Below are 23230 nucleotides of genomic sequence, written 5' to 3' on the forward strand. Positions count from 1 at the left end.
TAGCATGGGCAAGGATGAATAGCTGTGCAGTTTGCTTTCATAAACAGTTCTATACATTTTATTTCTGGTTTTGAATTGGTTCATGCATTTATCTAAATTGCTGCAGCCCACAGACATTGCTGCCCTTTGAAGGATTTCAATCTGCTGTTAACTGTCCAACTTACCCCAAGAATTAAACCATAGGGTTAAGATCAAAATATAATTGAAAGACTAAACCATGCTGAAAAACCATTAGTAGGGTTACTGTTGTACTAATTCATCCTTTTCATGCATCACTCTGAGATCCAATCTTGACAGATCGATGTAATACCTTGGCTCCAATTTTGTCCAGGCTCACCTGTAGTGCCTTCATCGCTATCAATGCAGATCATTACCATTCACAAACAACACAACCAGACACCATAATGGTACCAAAGGTGAGGGAATTGCAGTCATGTGGAGAGACTGGGATTGTTAGTCTTAGTGCAAAGGAGGTCCCAGGGACAATTTATGAAGTTGCCAAAGTTATGAGGAGGTTGCACAGAGCAAATTGGGTGAAACCATTTCCATTGGCAGGAGAGGCAGAAACCAAGGGATTCAGGTTTAAATGACTGACAGGAAAACCAGAGGTGACAGGGGAAGAATTATTTTCAAATACTGAGTATCAATAATCTGGAATATGCTGCGTTAAAGTACATTCAATAATTTTCTAAACCAAGTTGGATATTCACTTGGAGAAGTAAAGAGTTGCAGTTCAAATAATGAGAGCGGGACTAAGAGGCTACCTATTCACAGAGCTGTCACAGGTACAATGGATGGAATGATCTCCCTCTGTAATGTTTGCTTCCACAACACCTGACTACTTAAACTCTTCAGGAGGTTTCTTGAATAATTGGTACTAGAACCTAAACCAGATTGCTCCATACAAAAATGATGCATGTCCTCTTGTATTATGTATTGTAGTTGAATCCCACCTGTGTCATTCAATCCCTATATAAATTGATTTGGGCCAGTAACAATTCAGTTAATTAATTCCCCTCCTTACAGTACAGTACACATGCAAAGTAATTAAATACAAGGGAAATAATAGGTTGCGTATTGACTAATTAGTTTTACTATACTCTTTCGAAGTGGAGAGAGAGGAATAAATGAATTATGAAAATGCAAATCACACAAATTGAGATAACCTTGTGCATTAGGCTGAGGGAGTGGACAAGTTCAAATCTACTCTACGAACAGCTTGTAACATTCATGGTAAAATTCATGCTCCACACTGTCATGCAGCTTTACTGCTACCTTTGAGGATCGCTTAACCCTAGGAAGCGGTGAAGAGGAGCTCAAGAGTTCCCAGATGGCTGCATCTTTCCTCAGCTGGTCCTCAGTCAAAGATGGGTCTTTCTGATTAATGGAATTTTGCATGTTATTTAGAACTTACAAAATTCTTCCTACTGCTGAGCACACAGCTCCACTCAACCCAGCATCAATGCAAACAAAACAAAAACTCTATGGTGCACACAAATTCTAACAGGTTCGAAAAATATGGTCTGGCTATTTTGAGTTCAGCTAAGGTAAGTAGATCACATAATTTCCAGTCAAAATTGATTGAATATGAAACATGGTCCACCAAACAGTTTGAAATCATGCTGAATATTAATAGAACAACCAGGAGAATTGCTTTTATTCAATTTTTTCAATTTCAGGATCTGGAGATGCAAGCAAGGTTAATAGAATTTTCCAATGACTGTCAGCAGCAAAGCCAAACAAGATTATCACTATCTGAACAAAACACAGAAACTATCCCAACTGCACAGCCTATACCAATTCATGTTTCCTAATCAGTCTGTTCAGAGAGGTTATTACACACCTCTGGAGTAGGTGGACTTGAACCCAGGCCTCCTGGCTCAGACAGGGACACTATGAATGCACCACAAGACCCTTTTCCTTAAAAAGACTAGAGCCTCAATCTTCAAGCATCTCAGGCCACTTGGCCATGCTGCCTGCCAATTTATATTTAATAACTTACTCTGATTTCGGCTTCAAATTAATCTTCCAAGCTTCGACTGGAATGGTAACTCAAATCATACTTCAGGGGCTTTGAGCTGTGCTTAGCAACAGGAGGAAACCATTCAGTCTTTCATGGCTGATCCATACCTCAACTGGCTAAACACGCTTTGCCCCCAAATTGCTTAATGCCATCACACCAATGAAAACCAAGCTATTAGAGTTTCTGAAATTTTCAATTGACCTAGCATCCACAACCTTTAGGAGTTCCATCTTTAATGCCAGCATAGCCAGGCTTGAATCAATCTCGTGCTAAGCTAAGTTATAAGCTAAAACAAGATGTAAGAGGAACTTTGTGAAGCCCATTCAGGTTGTAAATTTAGAATGTAAAGACTTTACGCTCTGCACATATGCATTATCTTGGCAGTGAATGGTTAAAATTGTTCTTTTAAGACTTCAAGAAGGGGACGGGGAAGGAGAAGACAGTTAGGAACAAAACAGCTGTATTCAAATTTGTATTAGGAAATGATTATAGAGGGCAAATTTTGAAATACCTGAGAAGCAGGGCAAAAACTGAACAAAAATAGATAGAGAAATGCTGAACCTCTCCAGGGTCACTTGAAAAATACTCCCTTTCCTATGATGTCTACCAATGGAAAAGACACGGGTAGGGAAGTTGTAGAAAAATTGAAGAAAAATCTTCATTTATTTAGCATGTGTCATGGCCTTAGAATGCTTCAAGATGCTTCACATCCGATGAATTGTAGCAGGCTGTAGTAATGAAGGGAATGTAACAGTCAATGAGCACACAGCAAGCTCCCACAAACAGCAATGAAATAATGACTATATTGTCATCTGCATAACTGAACCACCGCCACTCTCAATCCCACAGTCTGTAATTTGTCACACTGTTGTGATGCATGCAGTATTGGATGAGTACAAATTAAATTAAGTATTTGAAAGACAACAGCAAGTGTTTCTAGCCCATGGGACAACCTTTATTCCCCTGCCATGTATTTTATCCCTCTCCCCTGGTTATTAACTGAAACTTGATCTTCAGCTGAATTTGACAGCACAGTACCTCAATCTCTGCATTAACACTGTCTTCACACCTCTTTCTCAGCTCACCTGTTGTTGAAACTCTCACTCCTGTCTTTATTACCTTCAAACTTCATGATTCTAATCCCTTCCAAACATACTCCCATCTTCCACTTCAGATACTTGAGCTCACCAAAACCTCAGTTTCCCATCTTCTAACTCACACCCGGTCTCATTCAACCACTTGCCTTGTAAAACAATTAATGCAGTGCCTTCTGTTCTAGCAATGCCTCAAGTTTAAAGTTCTTATCCTTGCGTTTAATCCCACTGATCCTCACTCTTCCCCATCACTAGATCTTCCATCAGTCTTGAGACCAACCAAGACCCAGCATTCCTACATCTCTGGCGTATTGAGCAATTCCAATTTCCTCTGGCACAGTCAGAGGCCAAGGCCAACAGAACTCTGGAATCTCTCTGTAAATGCCAACTGACTTCTTCAAGATATTTCTTAAATCCCTCCATGTTAACCAAGTTTTTGATCACTCGTCCCTGGCTGGCTGTCAGATTTTGCCCGTAATAATTGCTGAGATGTTTTATACTAAAGATGTTATATAATTGTTGCTATCTGATGATGCTGGTGGATTAATAAATATCAGCCGTGAGACCAAGATCCTTTTCTTGAAAATCAGAACAAAGGAAAAGGTTTGTTGGAAAGAGAATGGAAATCTGACTTTGAAACTGTGCACAATACACTCTTCTGAGAACTGTGGGCTGATTTTTCACCTGGACACTACATTTCCCTTCTTGGTTCTTATTTACAAGGCAAAGATTGGTAATGGTCATGCCCCCATGTTAATCTTTTTTGAATCTAAGCTTCTGATTTTCTGGGAAACTGTTTCAAGATTATAATGTTGATCCATGTCTCCCTCAACAGCACCTTCCAAATCTGCAACTACTACCAGATAGAAGGAGCATGGCAATCATCTTCAAGTTCCCCTTGAAGCCATATACTTTCCTGATTTGGAAATGTATTACGTTCCTTTAGTGTTACTGAGTCCAAGTCCTGAAACTCTCTCCCTAACATCATTGTGGATGTCCCTACACTGCAGGCACTGTTTTCTCGATACAGACGCTGCCAAACGTGCTGTTTTTCTCCAGCACTTTGTTTTTGTTTCACCTTTCCAGCATTTGCAGTTCTTTTTTGTGTTTTTATTCAGAATTTTTCAAATTGCTAGTTCAAAGTCACAACATGGGAGTTGAATGCAGATTAAATAGATAAGGCTGAAGTGCTGAGTTTACCTGGTGCTGTTCCAGATTTATCAATGATTGGAGGACATCAGGGGATTTTCTACATTAAATCTACACACACTCTTCTTTTCGGTTTTGACAACATGCATCTAACTATACTGCTCAGCCCTTGTTTAGTTTTTGCCCTGACTGTGATATTCGGATCGTTTGCTTTGGAGGAAATATGTACTTGTTGCATCTTGTGCTTCTCTTTTTAAATACAGTGACATTTTCCATCTTTCCTCGTCTTCTATCGAGAGGCACTCGGAGCGGAGAAGAAAAGTAGGCAATGCGCCCTCAACTCTGCTTTTGGAAGCAGCGGTAAGTCAGCTGGAACTACATCAACCCTATTCTTATCACCCAGCCAAGACAACAAGCACACAACTTCACCCCAGGACTTAGTCACAGCCCCCACTATTTAACCTCAATGTACAGTTTCAATTATAAAGCACATTATTAATGCTGCAAGCTAACAATTTAAAGCCAAGCCAAAGCAGACAAACCAGAGAGAGAACCACAGCAGGCCTAATGCAAACACTACCTTGTGTCCTCGTCTAATACGGGCAAAGAACTGCTCCCTCTGAAGAAAGGGAATAAATAAGTCAGTGATAATCCAATACTGAACAGTGAATAGTATTTTGGAGAGGAAGAGTCTAAAACAGCAAACCTGAATGCAGTTGTTAGCTTGGTTGCATAAAGTAGAAATGGCCTGTAAGATCTATAGTTCACAATTGTGGCTGAAGACGTAATGGAATTCAACTGTAAGATCCACGTGTTCAGGCAATGACTCCATATTATTTTGCACTGCTTTTCTGGGAGAATTTATTACCAGGTCGAGTTTGCCCTTTCTAATTTTATCCAACTGATTTAAGACCTTGACTCAAAATACCTCTGCCACAGGTCTTTGGTACCAGTCTGAGCAATCAGTCGACAATCACCAATTTCTCTGCTTTGAAAGGACACGACCACATTTTCCATAAAACCTGATTAATGTTCATTCTACTTTTTGATATAGTCCCCAATTATTCTTCGGTCTCCGTCAGCTCCACGCATATCAACGTCTGTTAAATGGCATTTGAGGTAGATCAATTTTATAGCGAGAAAGGGAGAATTTAACCTTAATCCTTTGGAACTTGACATTTTTAAAATTGAAAATAGATCAAAGCTTTGTATAGCTTTCAAAAAAAGCTACATCTGAAAATACAAGTTTAAGTTTCAGCGTGCAGTCTTATTTCAGAATTTCTAAAGTAGTGCTGTGAATGTAATGAACCTGGGAGAGTTGCACGTGACACTATGAATGTGTTAGATCACATACACAGATTTTCTCATCCATGGGAACAGTAAGCTGTACAATTTGGATGAAATTGAACAGTGCTATCCACCTCTACAGACCGTGCTATAACACGCGATAAAGACTATAAATATCTAATGAGTTTGTAATGGTCATTAGGTTCATATAACATGCAAACAATACATCCCACCATTAACAGTGTAATAGTGGCTTCAATATTAACTTCCTGCAACAGGTGAGTGGTTCAGTTAAAACTGAAATGTGGGATCAAACTAACACATAACTATTCTCACAGCATAGATATTGTGAATAATATAATTAAATGGGGTACCCTGATGCAGCGAGGAGCTCCAGTTAAAATTAACTCCTGCTAAGCCAGTTCCCTCAGAATCAGGAGACTTAGGATTTTGAAGGTAACATATTAAATACCCTTTCCAGAACAACTTGTGGGTCAACTGGAGTGTTCAGCTTAGCTGCTCAATGAAACCACCGGGCTCCTCAGCCTAATCAACAGCTGACCCAATGGCTGACAAATACCTTGACCAATTGACAAGGCAGTTCTGAAAGCACCCTGTCTCCAGACTCCTCTGGTCAGTGATCCCTCCCACCCTCTGACCTGCCAGTCAAGTCGAGGGTGGAGACACAGTATGTTCACGAGCTGCCTCCTCCTCAAATGAGGTCCTCATTTCACTGCATTCACACCATTTGCTGCTCATTTTGTCTGGTATCATCGAGAAATGTTACATCACAGAATTAGCAATCAACAAACTATAAATATTCAATAAATGATTGTGGGATGAGAATAGCAGGAAATTTAATGCCAAATACACAAACCTTATTTGTTTGTTCAATAATTTTGATCATCTCACATATCACCAAGCCCTGCTTGGGTCATCTCAGAGTATTCGCAAACGTATGTATTGAGACGGAGAGTCTGGATTTGTACCTTGTCACCCTGAAACACCTCTGGAAGTTGCCAGTAGTAGGATTCCTGGGTGTACTGCCCAAATCGCCCAAACGATAGCTGTGGCTCCCTGTCTCTCACCGTCACCGTAAATCCCGAGGTGATGCGTGTGGTGCGCTGACGATTCACCAGGGAGAAGTTCTGAAAGTTGTTTGGTGGAACAAATGGACTTGAAATCTAAAGAGAAGAAAGTCATTTGTTGAAAAGCATTCAAAACGATATCTGATCATAAAGGCCTTACAGAATCATTGAAACCAGGTAACTTCCCGGTAACTATGACATACAAATGTCACCAACAGAAGAACAGGATAGCTACAGCACAGGAGCAGGCTGTTAGCCTGTTGCGTCTGTGCTGATCCTCTTTAGGAACAATTTGCCCAGTACCACTCCCCCATCTTCTCGCCGAAACCCTCACGTTCTAACTTTTCAGTTAATACTCCAATCCCTCTTAAACACCTCTATCTTTATCATGGATACATTGCTTTTTTGATCAATTAGATTAAATCTGCATCCCTTTAGCCTGCCACTCCGATTTGAACGCTCTGAATGGGTGGGTGTATTTTTATGGTTAGAGGAGAAAAATTTAAAAGGGATTGAGGAGAAACTTTTTCACACAAAGGGTGGTTCGTACGTGGAATGAACAGCCAGAGGAAGTGGTCAATGCAGGCACAATTACAACCTTTAAAAGGCATTTGGACAGGTACAGAAATAGGGAAGGTTTAAAGGGATACGGGTCAAACACAGGCAAATGGGGCTAGTTTAGTTTGGGAAACTTGGGTGGCATGAATGAGATGGACCGAAGGATCGGTGCTGCATGAATGTATGAGTGGAAATGAAAAAATTAACTATGAAACACAAGTAAACACTGTAGAGGATACAGTGACTCCTGTTTCAGTAAATGGATGTTTAGATTAGATTCCCTACAGTGTGGAAACAGGCCCTTCGGCCCAACCAGTTCACACCAACCCTCCCAACAGTAAACCACCCAGACCCATTTCCCTCTGACTAATGCACCTAGCACCACGGGTAATTTAGCATGGCCAATTCACCTAACCTGTTCATCTTTGGACTGTGGCAGGAAACTGGAGCACCTGGAGGAAACCCACGCAGACACAGGGAGAATGTGCAAACTCCATACAGACAGTCGCCTAAGGCTGGAATCGAACCTGGGATGACTGGCAATAACATATGTATTTCAACCTTCCCTCTGTGATGTTTTGGATTGATACACAAATGGAATCTGAATGAATACAATTTCAGATAGGCATAAAGTTAAGGTCAACTGCAACATTGAATTGCAGTTATACCTGTACATAATGCTTTGAACCTGTTGTCTGAACTAGGCCAGGATTAGCATGATGGACTGACACATGCATCTAGGGTGTTCAAGGAGAAAACATTCTCTATCTGCTATTCCCATTCTGACAATGTAGGGTCAGTCAATAGTGCTGGAGCTGGGCACTGTGTCTGAATGATTTACAAGATGCAAGTTTTAAACTTAGCAGTGAAACAAATGAAGTCACAACGTAGAGAAAATAACGGTATTAATTGCATCGGTTTTGCCCTATGCCCATTACATTTTTTAGCTTATAGTCTGCGAACTATAACAATTTTCTTTTAATATTCATTCATGGGACGAAGGCATCACTGGCGAGGCCAGCATTTAGTGCTTCTCTTCTAGAGGGCAGTTAAAAGTCAACCATATTGCTGTAGGATCTTGAGTCACATGTTGGCCCGACCAGGTAAGGACGGCAGTTTCCTTCCCAAAAGGACATTAGTGTTTTTCCGACAATTGACAACAGAGTTATGGTCATCAACAGACTCTTAATTTCAGTTTTTTCTTATTGAATCTGCTGTGGGAGGATCCAAACCTGGGTACCCAGAACATTAGCTGAATCTCTGGATTAACAATCCAGTGATAATAAGGCGAGGCCATCATCTTCCGTCAATTCTAGATGTATAGCAATTTTAACACAATTAAGAGTCCAAACCTGCTTCACAAGTCCAAACCAAGTATAACACAGAAATACAAAATATTAGGTTGGATCTATTACAAACCATTTAAATGCTCCTTAAGAAGGAGACAGTGTCAGTGAGAAGGAGAACCGGAGAACCTAAGAAGCGGCACGGTGGCCCAGTGGTTAGCACTGCTGCCTCACAGCACCAGGGTCCCAGGTTCAATTCCAGCCTCGGGTGACTGTCTGTGTGGAGTTTGCATATTCTCCCTGTGTCTGCGTGGGTTTCCTCCGGGTGCTCCGGTTTCCTCCCACAGTCCAAAGATGTGCAGGTCAGGTGAATTGACCATGCTAAATTGCCCGTAGTGTTAGATACATTAGTCAGAGGGAAATGGGTCTGGGTGGGTGACTCTTCGGAGGGTCGGTGTGGACTTGTTGGGCCGAAGGGCCTGTTTCCACACTGTAGGGAATCTAATCTAAACTGCTCCATGCACAAGGTCTTAATAACTTACGTTTATGCACAATTTGGCTATCTCACAAGGCTAGCATTCCTAGGGAGTTTTCTCTCATCAATGATTAAAGTTACTGCTCGCACACTTTGGCAAAGATTGAAGAGTTAAAATAAAACTTGCCAGTTTCCGGTAGTATGAGGAGCTGCTGCATTGCTGTGTCACACCCATACAGAAACAAGGCAGGCAGCCCTCTTTGCTCTCTGCACTCAGGTAGAAGTAGCCAGGTCTGCAAGTGTCACAGGTCCGTCCTTGTACATGAGGCTAAAATAAAAATACAGGTTAGAGATCATCAAGATTAAACTTGAAACCAAGTAACACTTAATTGAAGAGGTCACATCATTCTGTGATAAAGATAATACAAACTGAAACTGGATTTAACCAGCTGCTCTCTAATGACAGATTTCTAGGCTTCTGATTGAGGTGACAAAACATCACGTTTCTCACTTACACTGAATTCTTAGTACAATAGATTCTCAGAAGGAGTTATTTGTCTATATATTATGGACAGCCCAGATGTGATCAAAAGAAGTTTTAGGAAGGAACAAGTATAAATCTGAATAGCAAACCAAAGGATTTTAATTACAGGACTAAATTTTCATTAAGATGCTCTTTACAGTTACTAACACTCATCAGAGAGGATAAATTGAACTGAACAGGACTGACTGAATTGCTTCACAGTGAGGTAGCAATGTCCTGAATGGTGGAATAACCTCTTCTTGTGCCCTAAATGACTCCATAATGAGTAAATATCCCATAGGTCTCCTTCTGTTTCCAATCCCCACTTTTGTCATCCACTTGCAACAAGCTGACATAATCTAACACAATCTACCTAATATAACCTACCTTCATTGCAGTGAAATGTACTGACAGTGGCAGCAAAGACCCAAACTTAAAATGAGAAAATTTGCTTTAATTCCATGCTGACCACCAATCTAACTTTCTCTCTTGATACTATTGACTAATTGCCAGAATGTGGCTTTAAAGGCACATTTGGTGCCTTGCCCGACTGGTTGCTGTTCATGCAAGAGCTGCAACACAGAGTGAAAAAAGGAATCACAAGCAAGCCCAACTTAATTTGTATATGATGTCAGCTCCCAGATGGATCCTGGACAGCGATCAACATGAACTCTGGTTGGTTCACCTTTACCCCTTCATTTCAAGATTCAATGGTAGCACCCAAGCCATTGATCCAGAAATAAAACACCCATCCAAATATCAGCCCCACGCTGCATCTCATGAACTACGGCAGTCCACTATTTCATAACATTTCGGTCTTTGTTGGGATTGAGAGGATTTCCTTTAAAATGTCATTCACAAGATTATGCGACCGGAAACTTTCACAATTTGTTTGATTATACCCAATGGAAATGTCCTCTAAACTATGATCCTTCCCATTCCTACACCGACACTTAAAAAATTAAAATTGGTGTTCTGCAAGATTATTTGATGGCATTCGGCCAAACTGGTCTGGTGGATACTGGTTTAGAAAATCATCAATGGTTGACCTCCGAGGTCTCATTACCCATACACTCATTACCTTGCATTGGCATTGCCCATTGGCATCACAGTGGCCTCCAGCACTCCCTCTCCAGTCACACGTACAGTCAGCTGCAACACAGCAAATGAAATATTACAGTTTCATTCATTAATTTAGGAAAATCAAAGGTTAAAAAAAATCACAAATCTGTTTGAAAAAAAGTGATAACAGATGCCTCAAGACTTAATATGATGCATCTCGCATTTAGATGGGACTTTTGCTAATGTAGAATATGGCATCATTGGTGAGCTGATCTTACCATGTTGGCTACCTGGAGGTCTCCAGCTTTGCTTGGCGATCCCAGAGTTCCAGTGATGTTTGAGATGAGCAGAGTACTGAACAGGAACTTGCTGGTGACCTCACTTAAGACACAAGAAATGTCTTGGAAAAGGTGTGAAGAAGCACAATGCAATTGGTTTCGGGTTTAAATTGGAAGAATTATGAGCAAAGTTCGGAGAAGGGAAAACTCTACTGTCTGGAGAAAAATCTCAAATCCCTTCAAAGGAAGGCCAACCAGTGGACAAGATTAGTTGAAAAGAAACTGAAAATTGATATTAAACTGTTCTCCACTCAGGGAATGATAAGCAGCCAAGGGAAATTCACGTGGTAAACTACAGACTCAAATACGTTGAAAGGAATTTTTAAGTGATAATTGTCCTCAGCTCAAAAGGTGCACTTTTACCTCTGGGTCATTTGGGGTTTAAGTACCACAAAGAACCAAGCACATTAAGTTTGGGCTTTGGAGAGTACTGAGGGAACACTGCACTATGGGAGATGCTAACTTTCATCAATATCAATAAAATCTATTATCTATTAATTTATCTCATTCCAGTTTCTGGGTCTTTGTTGATATCCAATTGGTTACTGATGGCAAACTAGTATTTCATTGACTGTAAAGTGATTCGAGACATCCTGTTGGTTGTGAAAAGGTCTTTATATAAATGCAGGTTCTGGACTATGTCAGTATTCATTTTTCACATGAACCTCTGCCAACTCTGTACCAATATCACCCTCCTGACGATCCCTCATATGAGTCAAGCACCCCATTAAATGCATTGAGCTCTATACTTCAACCATTTCATGAGACAGCAAGTTCCATATTCTCATCATTATCAAATAAAAAATTTCACATTCTGATCTGCTCATCACTTCTTCATATTGTCCATGTTTTGAATTCATTAACAAATAGAAACTTTTTCCAGTCACACTGCCAAACCTGAACAGACTCTGAAAAGACTTCATTAGTTTTCCTCTTACAGTAGTATTGTATTTTTTCTGAAGAATTCACAATATTTTCTAATAGTTCCACATGAGCTATTTTTAGTGTTTATCCATGTCTTTCTCCACCATCACGCCATTTAATTCATTAGAACGTAAGAAATTAAAATGGCTTCTTTCATCAATCCCACCAAAACAAACCATTGAACACATTATTATATTGAATGTAAATTATTTATCCACCCATTTTATTTTTTCCAAGTAGGGTTGGACATTCTTTTACACTAATGATACCAGCAAGGTGGCATCATCTTCAAATTGCAACACTATACTTCCTACAGTTCTTGACAATGGATATTTTCTTCAATGGGGAATAATAGTTGTCCTAGCATTGTGACCTGTGGGACAGCGCTTCCCACTTTCTCAGTCCAAGAGACTTCCCTCAGTTCCTTCCCCTCTCCTCCATTTCAAGTCATCTTCCAAATCCAATCTGCTACCTGGCCCCTAATTCGGTGTGTTCTGATCTCTGGTCCAGGTCACTTACGTGGCACTTTATCAGTTAACACTGGAATAATTTTATGTGAATAATTTCTCAATATTAGTAATCCAAAGACCGGGTCCAGCGTTCCAGAGACTGGAGTTCAAATCCCACCACGTCAGTTGGGGAATTAAATTTAATCTTCAAGTAATTAAGAAGGCAAATAGAAAAAGGGCCTTTATTGCAAGAGATTTGGAGTACAAATGTATAGGACAATGGTGAGACAGCACGTGGAGTATACTGTGTACAAGGGGAGAGAAGTCTTGCTACAACTGTACAGGACAATGGGGAGACCATAGCTGGAGCACCAATGGATCCAATCTATCTGGGTCCAGTGTGTTATGCTCAAGTTTCATTTCATTCCATCAAGTACAGAATGTGGAATTAAAACGTTAGCAATAATTGCCATTAAATTCAGATACTCACTCGAGCAACGTTGTCCATATACTGGATTTCCAGTGTAGCCTGGTGCACATCTGCAACAAGAATTGTAAAAGAAATGAGAACTTGTTCTTAACACACTACTCAAAATCATTTACATACAAATCTTTCTTAGATCACTGACAAACTTTAAATTTAGGCTAGAACTCAATGCTAACCACAGTTTGATTAACATCTCATTTCCAGGCAAAGTGGACCAAGGTGTGACCCAGTCTCCATTTATCAGTAAAATATTGATACTTCAATGAAATGGCAACAGCATCTCAAAAGGTTCCACCTTTTCTCAACTCTGTAAAAGACTGCACCCAGAGAAAGGTGTTGAGATGTAGTGGTAGTGTCCCTGCCTCTGGGTCAAAAGGTTTGGGTTCAAGCACCACCTTAGGATGTGATGGCCATGATGGTGTGTCATAACCCATCCAAAACAGGATGATTTAAATGAAACAAATTTACAAACTAAGGCTGTGGTAAAAGCAGATTTTAAACACAAAGGAAAGATGGTCTGCCTTTATATAAGTTTCCTTCTTGCCTGAAGGCCTTGATGGTTAACAGCAGATTTGTCAGGGTGATTGGTTTCTCGGTGTACGGGTACAAATATTGTTTCCTAAAACGTGTTTGCAGTGATGCTGCAGTAAGCACAGTTTAAGAAGTAAAGCATTTATCTCAGTTCCAGGGAGCAAGTAATGCAGATAAAAGGCTGTGACTGTGAAGCTTTTAATTCTGTGGACAGTCTGGGGAAGCTGGGGTTGTTCTCTCGACAGCTGACATTATGGACAGATTTAGGAGACATTCAAAATAATGAAAGCCTGATACTGAAATAACTGAACAGAGGCCAGTATCCTGTCACCCTGTATTTACATGTGGACGGTCCTTGACACTGATACAGCTTCCTCAGAGGCAACTCAGAGTGTACTGGATGTCTGATACTCCTGCTCTTATCTGTCAGCCAGGGATCCCTGATTGGAACAGATTAACAGACCCATTTAGGGAACTCACATTCTATGAGGTCTACCTGGCTGAACTCATTATAATCACTACAGATAATTTCACTGTATTTATTCTGTTCCCATTACCAGGAGGGTCGGTGAACAGAGGACCCAGATAATTGGCAAAAGAACACGGGGAAGGGATTTTTTTAAATGCAATATATTACTGTGATCTGGAGGAATATGGTGCTTGGAAGCAGATGCAACAGTAACTTTGAAAAGGGAAATGGATGTATATTTGAAAGGAGAATAAAACCGCAGGGCTTTGGGAATAATTGGATACGTGTTCCAAAGAGCTGGCACAGTGGGAAGAACAGCCTCTTCCAGTGTTGTGTGGTTTGATGTAATCTAATAGACATGTGCTTTACCAAGGAGTTCCATGTTAAAGTTACTGAGTTCCTGTTGAGCTTACCTTTGTTGTGCAATAATTGTTCAAGTGCAGCATTTAGACTCTACTTGCTGACGTACTTTTTGGTATACCATGGATCAATTACAGAAACCACCATTATCCACGACTGGTGAAAGATCATCAAAATAAAATTAACTTTTGAACAGTGCTTGCCAGATAGCAAGCCAGGGGGAAAATTCCAACACTGCTGTACAAACTAATTGACTCCAGTTACTACCTTCCCATACTCCCAAAAAAAATACTCGATATTGTTAAACATTTAACAATCTTACTGGTTTTGCATAGCAACAAGGAGTCAGAAAAAGATCATCTAGCTCAAAGATATTACATGTGAACAATTGATGTAGAAATAAATATACACACAAATGCGTGCACATACACACACAAGAGCTAAAGGAAACTGAAGCATCCGCAAACCTGCACCAACACTAACTAAAGTCAACAATGACAAAAGACAGCAAATCAGACAGCTATTCATCACAAGAAGTTGCAGAACAGAATTAACTGGCAGATCAGAATTCCTGCCAACAGAGGTCAAGAATAGATAAGATCGCTGTACTGACTATCAGCCTTTCTTAAAGGCCTCTATCTTCAATTTTTTTATTGTGCACAATTTGGATAACTGTCACCTGAATATAACTAAAAACATCTCACACAAAACCAAAAAGAACACTGTCACTCAGCAGAAAGAGGAAATTCTCCCTTAGGCTCTCATAGGCCTGGGTAGCCAGGATCTCCTCACATAATCAGCTGTGATGCTAGTGCCACCATTTAAGCACAGTCTTCCATCTAGAAACGCCTGAAGAATAATGTGATGAACACGTCACTCTCGGACGTCTCTTTGAAAGTCTCCTACAGAGCGGTGTCATGTCAGAAGAATCACCTAGCCTGTAACCATATTATACAATCTATCACTAGAATGTACCTTTTATTTCTAATTGATTTTTAATATAGTACAACTTAATCCTGCTCTGTCATTAAAGCATAAGCATGCCAGATCAATAAAAGCTCTGTAACTTCTCATTCACAAACATACCAGAAAATCACAAAACCCCTAGATTTCAAAGGCTGGTAAAGTGCTAATGGTTCAAACTAGAGTTTTACATTCTATCTCTAGGATCTAGTCTTTGTTGTACGGGGAGAACAAAATTTGAACCAGTTCTTGAACGAGTTCCTGCTGAAGTGATACAAAATTCTATATTGAATAACCTCTTATTTTAAGCAAAACATTTAATTTGGGATTCTCTCTGCAATTTCACAAGCGTTGCAATTTCACATGTGTTGCACTATCCTTGATTTTTGCTTCATGTTGTCTGAACAAGTTCTTCTGAAAATCTTGGGTCATTTACTACTCATGCACTATTGAAAGCCAAATTGTTGTTACATGTCTGGTTTCATTTGAAGTAACCCACCTTGCCTCAGACATTTTGTTAGGAAGCTAACTCTCAAGCTCGTTGTAATGCAGAGAATACTGGATTCCTGTAATGCCCCTCCATATCTGATCAGAGACTTGGAAAGTCATATGGCTGCAAGGTGGCCTGACAGGATGGGCTGCTGAATCAGGAAAATGGAAGTCTACAAACAGGCTCTTTCAGTATCACTGGCTTTCAACTGAAACTGAACTTCTCAAAATCTGTGACTATCACATCAAAGTAACCAACAGACTTTATTACATCCGTTAGTAACATAAAACCAGCTTCCTCATGATTAAAAACAGCTTAGGATTTGTGCAAACATGAAGCCTCAATCAGCAGCCTGAAGGACTTAACACCGCCACCACCAAGCACAAGATAATCCACTCATGTTTCAGAGAGAGCTCAATGGTAGCACTCTGACCAAAACATCCAGAACACTGCAAGTTCAAATCCCACACTCATCAGAATCATACAGCAATGGTCACACTCTGACCAAAACATCTAGAACAGTGCGAGTAAAAATCACACACTCGTAAAGAGTCATACAGCATGGAAACAGACCCTTCAGTCCAACCAGTCCATGTCAATCATAATCCCAAACTAAACTAGTCCCACCTGCCTGCGCTTGGCCCATAGCCCTCCAAATACTTCTTATTCATGTACTTAACCAAATGTCTTTAAACGTTGTAACTGTACCCCTATCCACCACTTCCTCTGGAAGTTCATTCCACACACGAACCACTGTCCATGTTAAAAAAAGTTGCCCGTCATGTCTTTTTTAAAACCTCTCTCGTCTCACCTTAAAAATATGCCTCCATTCTTGAAATCCCCCACCGTTGGGAAAAGGCACCTGCCATTCACCAATCTATATTCCTCATGATTTTATAAACCTCTGTATGGTCAGCCTTCAACCTCTTTGAAAATGTTTCAATCTAGACAGCCTCTCCTTGTAACTCAAACCCTCCATTTCTGGCAATATCCTGGTAAATCTTTTCTGAACTCTCTCTAGCTTAAAAAAAATCCTCCCTTTAACAGGGAGACCAGAACTGAACACAGTACTCCAGAAGAGGCCTCACCAATATCCTGAGCAACCACAACATGGCATCCCAGCTTCTATACTCAGATTTGAGCAATGAAAACAGGTGTGCTAAATGTCTTCTTAACCACCATCATCTAGTCTAGCACTTCAGCGGAGTAGTCAGAGATGATATTTTCAATAAGACGGTGAACTAAGGCCTTGTTCACATGAGCTCAAAAGCATTCTTTGACAAGCAGCAGGGGAATTCTCCAGTTATTCTGGTTAATATCATCCAATCTGATGAACAAGTCACTTCCTGCTGTCTATGGCAAGGCACCTATTATGACCAACCAGTCACTCACAGTATTTGCCTCATTAATAGTGCCTGTATTTCAGAAACAATTCTTTGGTTGTGATGCACTCTGGGCAGTGAATGTACACATTTCTCCATTAAATTGGATGTATTTTTTGTTTTTTTTTGCCCACCTCTTCCACCAAATTATTCAAACACCTTCATTCATGACACTGGAATCACACACAAAAAAAAGTATCAAGTTTTGCAAAGCCATGACTACAACAGGGACCATGGTTGTAAAGACACTATGATTGCCATAATCACACTTCGAAAGTATAGTAATACTCTGGGTTCCAGTATAACCAATCCCAGAACAAGGCTAGTCTGAAAACTTCCAGAGTCATCTCATTCTGCTTAACTTGAGTTGACTAGAAGAACCCTGGTAAAACATTGAATTGGCTTACTGCTACTATCTATAAGGCACCTACAATACTAGGAGGTTGGAAAATTGTGGCAGTAGTTCTAATGCATGGAATATACAAACACTAAATTGGTGAATGCTCGTTCTCTAAATTAACCTGATTACCATGAATAATTCACAATATGTTGAAAGAACAATAGTCCAATATTTGCACAACAGAGCAAATATTGCAGCCAGTTCAGGATGGTAACAATCAAAAGGAAGACAAGACAAAGACACACTGGAGGAAAGGGCAAGCAATGTGCAAGTTCTCATAGCTTTTGCTGAACGATGGTGATTTTTTTACTGGAAGATACAAAGGCACACAGAGACAGTGAAAGCTTTGTCCACATTTAAAGCCACCAGCACCCAAAGGTAACGGGAATAGCTTGGAATCCAATGAACCCTGCACAGCACTTCTTCCCAAAAAGGTTGTGGAGACAGAATCACAAGCACCACCAGTTGGCCTAGGTCTCATGCGAATCTTACCTTGGATGTGGCTGGCCTACCGCAGCCATTTCTGCATAGCCAATCAGAACAATTCTTGCACCAAACAAAAGGCCAGAACCTATAAACACTTTATTACATCAATGGTGTTAAACTCCCAAAACATGAGGACTGCGGAAAACCATCAGAAGTACACTTAACAAAACAGTAATACTTTAAAAAATTATGTCTATCTCCTACAAAGAGAAGGGAGATCATTTCCAGGGCACTTATGATTTTACTAGGTACTGTTGGTGACCAGACATTCATTTTATTGATGATCAGAATCAACTAACTGATGAATAATTAGAATAGCTGATAGTTTCATATAGAGGGAAATAATGAATGGAGACTAGTGAGAACATCCAAGTTTACTGTACCCTGAAAACATTAAAGCTTTGACTGTCGAAAAGGTGATCAAAAGATCAGTGCACCCTGAAGGTACAGGGAAGTATAACAATCATATGATGCATTAATTTTGAGATTTTGAGGAGTTCAAGAAGGATGCTTACCACTACCTTCTCAAGAGCAACTAGGAATGGGCAATAAATGCTGGTTCATCCAGTGAAACCCACATCCCATGAGTGAAAGAGTTAACGGCTATGGACAGGAATATCAATGTTTAAGTGCATCCTGAGAGTTTGAACAAAAGCCTATGTAAAATTCCCATCACAACGTCAGATACAAAATGGGCAAAAACTCAAAATCACATGTAGCACTTTGAAAGTTGGAGTCTACTGCTGTAAGTGGGACAAATCAGGATATATGTGTGCTGCTCCTGAGGGCAGGACAAGCCACATTGATGATAAACGGGCTATTCTCAGTCTACCAACTCATGGATACAGCAGTTTAAAGGCTCTTGTATGAGGGAAGCTGCCATGGCAGTGGAATTAGTCATGGATAACTTCAGTAATATCCATGCCTTAATGTTTAGCGTTCGCCATTACTGTTCCCTTGGTAGATTTACTAGTACATATTCAGACGGTGATCTGAATTGAAGACAATAAAGCATAACTCGTCTATCCTCCGAAAAAAACGTCATGCATGTTCTTAGAATTAATTCCAATACTGAAAACACTCAAACTATCTGGGTTTAGGCAGCGTTTACAGCTGTAGACACACAATTACAAGGCTTGCTTTGTGCAAGTGTAATATCACACTGACTCAATGCAAGAATTTTCATATCAACCTCACAGTGTAACTTTATAGAACTGAATACCACTTAATCATACAGGAGGATACAGGATGTTAAAGGCTAGAAGTAAAAAAAATCACAGTAACACAATAAAGTGTTCACTTATTTTGTACCTCAGGTAGTTGTAGGAACCCAGAACTGTGATAGTGCACTGTGTTTATGTAACAATGCAGACCCTGGCAAATTGGCCACAGCTCTCAAAGTGACAACTATGCTTCAACATTATAGGTGGTTTTGATGCATCACATTTCAAATGGTAAACATTACATTTGAGTTGTCTCTGTGGTATGTGCAGCTTACAATGTACACTGCCAAACTCTGATTATCTGGCAGTTCTTCACTCTAGGGGATTTTCCAATTCTGGGGACAGTCAGTTGCTGGCCACTAAGTGTTCGAGAGGCATTCATGCAATGGGCCTACCTGAAAGGAAGTGATGCAGAGCTGGAGGAGAAAGTGAGGTCTGCAGATGCTGGAGATCAAAGTTGAAACTTTATTGCTGGAACAGCACAGCAGGTCAGGCAGCATCCAGGGAACAGGAGATTCGACGTTTCGGGCACAGGCCCTTCTTCAGGACTGAGCAGAGAGTGTTCAGCAGGAGAAGATAAAGGGTAGGGAGGAGGGACTTGGAGGAGGGGCGTTGGAAATGTGATAGGTGGAAAGAGGTCAAGGTGAGGGTGATAGGTCGGAGTAGGGTGGGGGCGGAGAGGTCAAGAAGAAGACTGCAGGTCAGGAGGGCGGTGCCGGGCTGGAGGGATTTGGCTGAGACAAGGTGGGGGGAGGGGGGATGAAGAAACTGGTGAAGTCCACGTTCATCCCCTGCGGTTGGAGGGTTCCCAGTCGGAAGATAAGACGCTCCTCCTCCGACCGTCGGGTTGTTGTGGTTTGGCGGTGGATGAGTCCAATGACCTGCATATCCTCGGTGGAGTGGGAGGGGGAGTTGAAATGCTGTGCTACAGGTTGGTTGGGTTGGTTCGTCCGGGTGGCCCAGAGGTGCTCTCTGAATCGCTCCGCAAGTAGGCGGTCTGTCTCCCCAATATAGAGGAGGCCACACCGGCTGCAGCGGATGCAGTAGATGATGTGGGTGGAGGTGCAGGTGAGTCTGTGGCGGATATGGGAGTTTCCTTTTGGGCCTTGGAGAGGAGTGAGGGGGGAGGTGTGGGCGCAAGTGTTGCACCTCCTGCGGTTGCAAGGGAAGGTGCCGGGAGTGGAGGTTGGGTCGGTGGGGTGTGTGGATCTGACAAGGGAGTCGCGGAGTGAGTGGTCTCTACGGAAAGCTGATAGGGGAGGGGAGGGAAATATATCCTTGGTGCTGGGGTCTGTTTGGAGGTGGCGGAAGTGACGGCGGATGATGCGCTGTACATGGAGATTGGTGGGGTGGTAGGTGGTAGTGATGCAGAGCTCCCAATAGCCCTCAAACTTGTAGGCATAACCTTATCATCTGTGTTAAATACAGCCCAGCATCTAAATAATCTGCACCAGAACATGTGGTTCAAGGCAGCATGCTTGGGAGAATCAAGTGACTATGGGCTTTACAGTTTTCAAAGCTCTTCGTTGATGAGATTTTCCTTTCCTTCATGACTGGATCTATTGTACACCAACTTGTTAAGATTGCTGTGATTAGTGATCAACTCCAATATTACGGGATCCTGAGACTACCAGAGTTGAAGAACTAACTGGCTGGGACTTGCTTTGTTTTTTTAATATCGAACAATTCCTATACATAACTAAAAGGAGAATGCAGATACCAAACATCCAGATCTAAAAGCTCAGTAACCTAAGCTTTATTTTGCTGGCTTCAATGCTGTGGGCGTCAAGATTTACAAATGGCTGTTTATAGCCCAATTGAAAATTTTAGATCATACCAGAAATGCAAGACAGATTAAAAATTAATGGAGCTTTAATTTAACCTTCATATGTCTCCTAAAAGCACCATGATATACATCCATGTAGGCCACAAAAATGAAAAAAAACATTTGTACATCTGACAGAGACCTGCATTCCACCAAACTTCATTCCCAGGGTATTGCCATTCTAGATAGGAACATAGAATAAATACAGGGCTAATTCTGTGACACACCATCCAGCCAAGCAAAGTTCAGTTCTGGAAGTGCTTGTATCTTGAACAACAGAAAATGATAGCTCAGCTGACAACATACTGTAACTGTGAATGAAAGATCAAAGTTAGAATGATGATGTTTAGCTGTAGAGAAAGAAAATCCTGAACAAAGCAGGTTGGGAAAATGCTGATTTATATCATTACAAATCTTTATTTTCAAAGGAAAGAAACACCAAATTGTTTTTTCTTCAAAACATCAATGTAAACAATATAGAAATAATTACTTAAATGGCAATTATGAGCTCAACATGATTTAAAAATACAAGCTTTTTTAAGCTCTGTAATCATTTTCCAGAAAGTACAATAGCTGAAAAGGAAGTGAAATGTGTACAACCAGAAACAGAATAGAAACAGGACATTTCCTGTCCGGTAATACCAGGGTAGTTATTCTTTGTTGCTTCGCCAGCTTAGTGGAGGAATACAATTGCTTGGAAACTTTAATAACCTCTCAATCTCCACAGCAAACAGTCAATGGTGATTTGGACATGTTAATAGCGAACATATGTAGAGCCAACTATGCTCCGAAAAATGACACCATTTTAAATTGGTGTCAGAACAAGATGTTTTAGTCCAATATTTCAAGTTAGTTGCTTGTTTGCAACTTATTTTGACTCCATCCTTCAACAAAAGGTCATAACTAGTACTGAGAAATCAACAATTGCTAATTTTGTTTCCATTCATTGAATTCTGCCTTTCATTTGTCTAGTTAATGTGTGCAAATACACTAACTTTAAGCAAGCTGTTCTGAAATGGTTTTCACTCTCCAAGGAAGTTTAACAGGATTGATTTCTCTTTGCTAATTTCCCTTGCTTCCGCATTTTAATGTTCCACTTGGGATAGAAACTCTGTCAAAATACCTACAATAGCAGTGAGCATTGTACTTCCTGCTGCACAGACGAAAGTCAATGATTAAATAAAGGAATATTTCAAGTCAGAATAATTCATCGATAAAAACTGTGGTCAGATGCTCTTCCCCAACTTCCTGCACAAAAATGGCCTCACACTCAAAAATTAAAGGCAAACTAAAGCAGTGAAGACCTTAAGTAGTTCTGGATTTGATCAAGAATCAAGAGAGAGCTCTGTACATTGACAACTTAAGTTACAACAAATAAAGCTACATTTCAAGGGCAGTGGGACGTGTGCCGATTGATGAGGGAATTTCTTGATTTGAGATGTTGCCAATTTTTGAGTAACAATGTGCAACATTTCATTTTAAAAAGGCCATTTTCATCCATTATCAATTTGCCATCATGTCTTCATCCTGTTCTTCCTGTGACCATTGACATGCTTAATATCTGTGTCAAAGCAAAGTACAAGTCTCGCTAGACCATACTTCACATTATGGATCTGCATTACACTGCTCAACTGATTGTTCCTGTAATGTTTGTTAGACAAGTGAGGCTCACATTTTTATTAATTATTGACCATTTTGACAAAAGGGCTCTATATATATATATAAATGTCTTCATCTATTAGTCTAGTTCGTTGCAGAGTGAGCTTAATTAACCACGCTTCTCTTGTAGGCAGGATGTTAGCACACAAAATCTACTATTAACTCAGAAAAATTTATCATGGCAATGTTCAAAGCAGCTCATTAGATAGGACTAGGGAAAGACATTTGGTTTACAGGAAATTTACCAGGAGTCCTCCACCAACCTAGTCAATTCCTGCTAAATCAACAAATAGGAACTTTGCCCACCTTTGGAATCTCCTGTGATCAGGGTTGGGAACTCACTCGGTCCCCGCTGATTTGCTCCCAAGATCTGGAACAAGTGTCCACGTTGATCAACATTTGATCAATTGATAAATTATTGGATCAATTGATTGGAGCTTTTGAATGGTTTTATAGTGGGGTCTTGCAGTGCAGTGGTAATGTCCCTACCTCTAATCAAGAATTCCAGGTTCAAGTCCTATTTTCTTTTCCTCTCCTCATTGTAATTGCAGATGGGTGGCACGGTGGCTCAGTGGTTAGCACTGCTGCCTCACAGTGCCAGGGACCAGGGTTCGATTCCGGCCTCGGGTGACTGTCTGTGTGGAGTTCACTCATTCTCCCCGTGTCTGCGTGGGTTTCCTCCGGGTGCTCCGGTTTCCA

General features: G+C 40.7%; 1 protein-coding gene across 1 annotated transcript in view; it reads right to left on the bottom strand.

Moving 5' to 3' along the window:
- The window catches only part of hspg2 (heparan sulfate proteoglycan 2), a 522026-nt gene that overhangs the window by 215182 nt on the left and 283614 nt on the right, over positions 1–23230 (bottom strand). Inside the window, exons 31-36 of the mRNA XM_043675530.1 lie at positions 12747–12796; positions 10565–10635; positions 9148–9288; positions 6543–6737; positions 4847–4885; positions 1276–1377 (exon numbers count right to left, since the gene is read on the bottom strand). Coding sequence (XP_043531465.1) covers positions 1276–1377; positions 4847–4885; positions 6543–6737; positions 9148–9288; positions 10565–10635; positions 12747–12796 — 598 coding nt within the window. The remainder of the gene's footprint in view (positions 1–1275; positions 1378–4846; positions 4886–6542; positions 6738–9147; positions 9289–10564; positions 10636–12746; positions 12797–23230) is intronic.

This window comes from Chiloscyllium plagiosum, chromosome 34 (assembly GCF_004010195.1).
Source record: "Chiloscyllium plagiosum isolate BGI_BamShark_2017 chromosome 34, ASM401019v2, whole genome shotgun sequence".
In the NCBI taxonomy this organism is placed as follows: Eukaryota; Metazoa; Chordata; class Chondrichthyes; order Orectolobiformes; family Hemiscylliidae; genus Chiloscyllium; species Chiloscyllium plagiosum.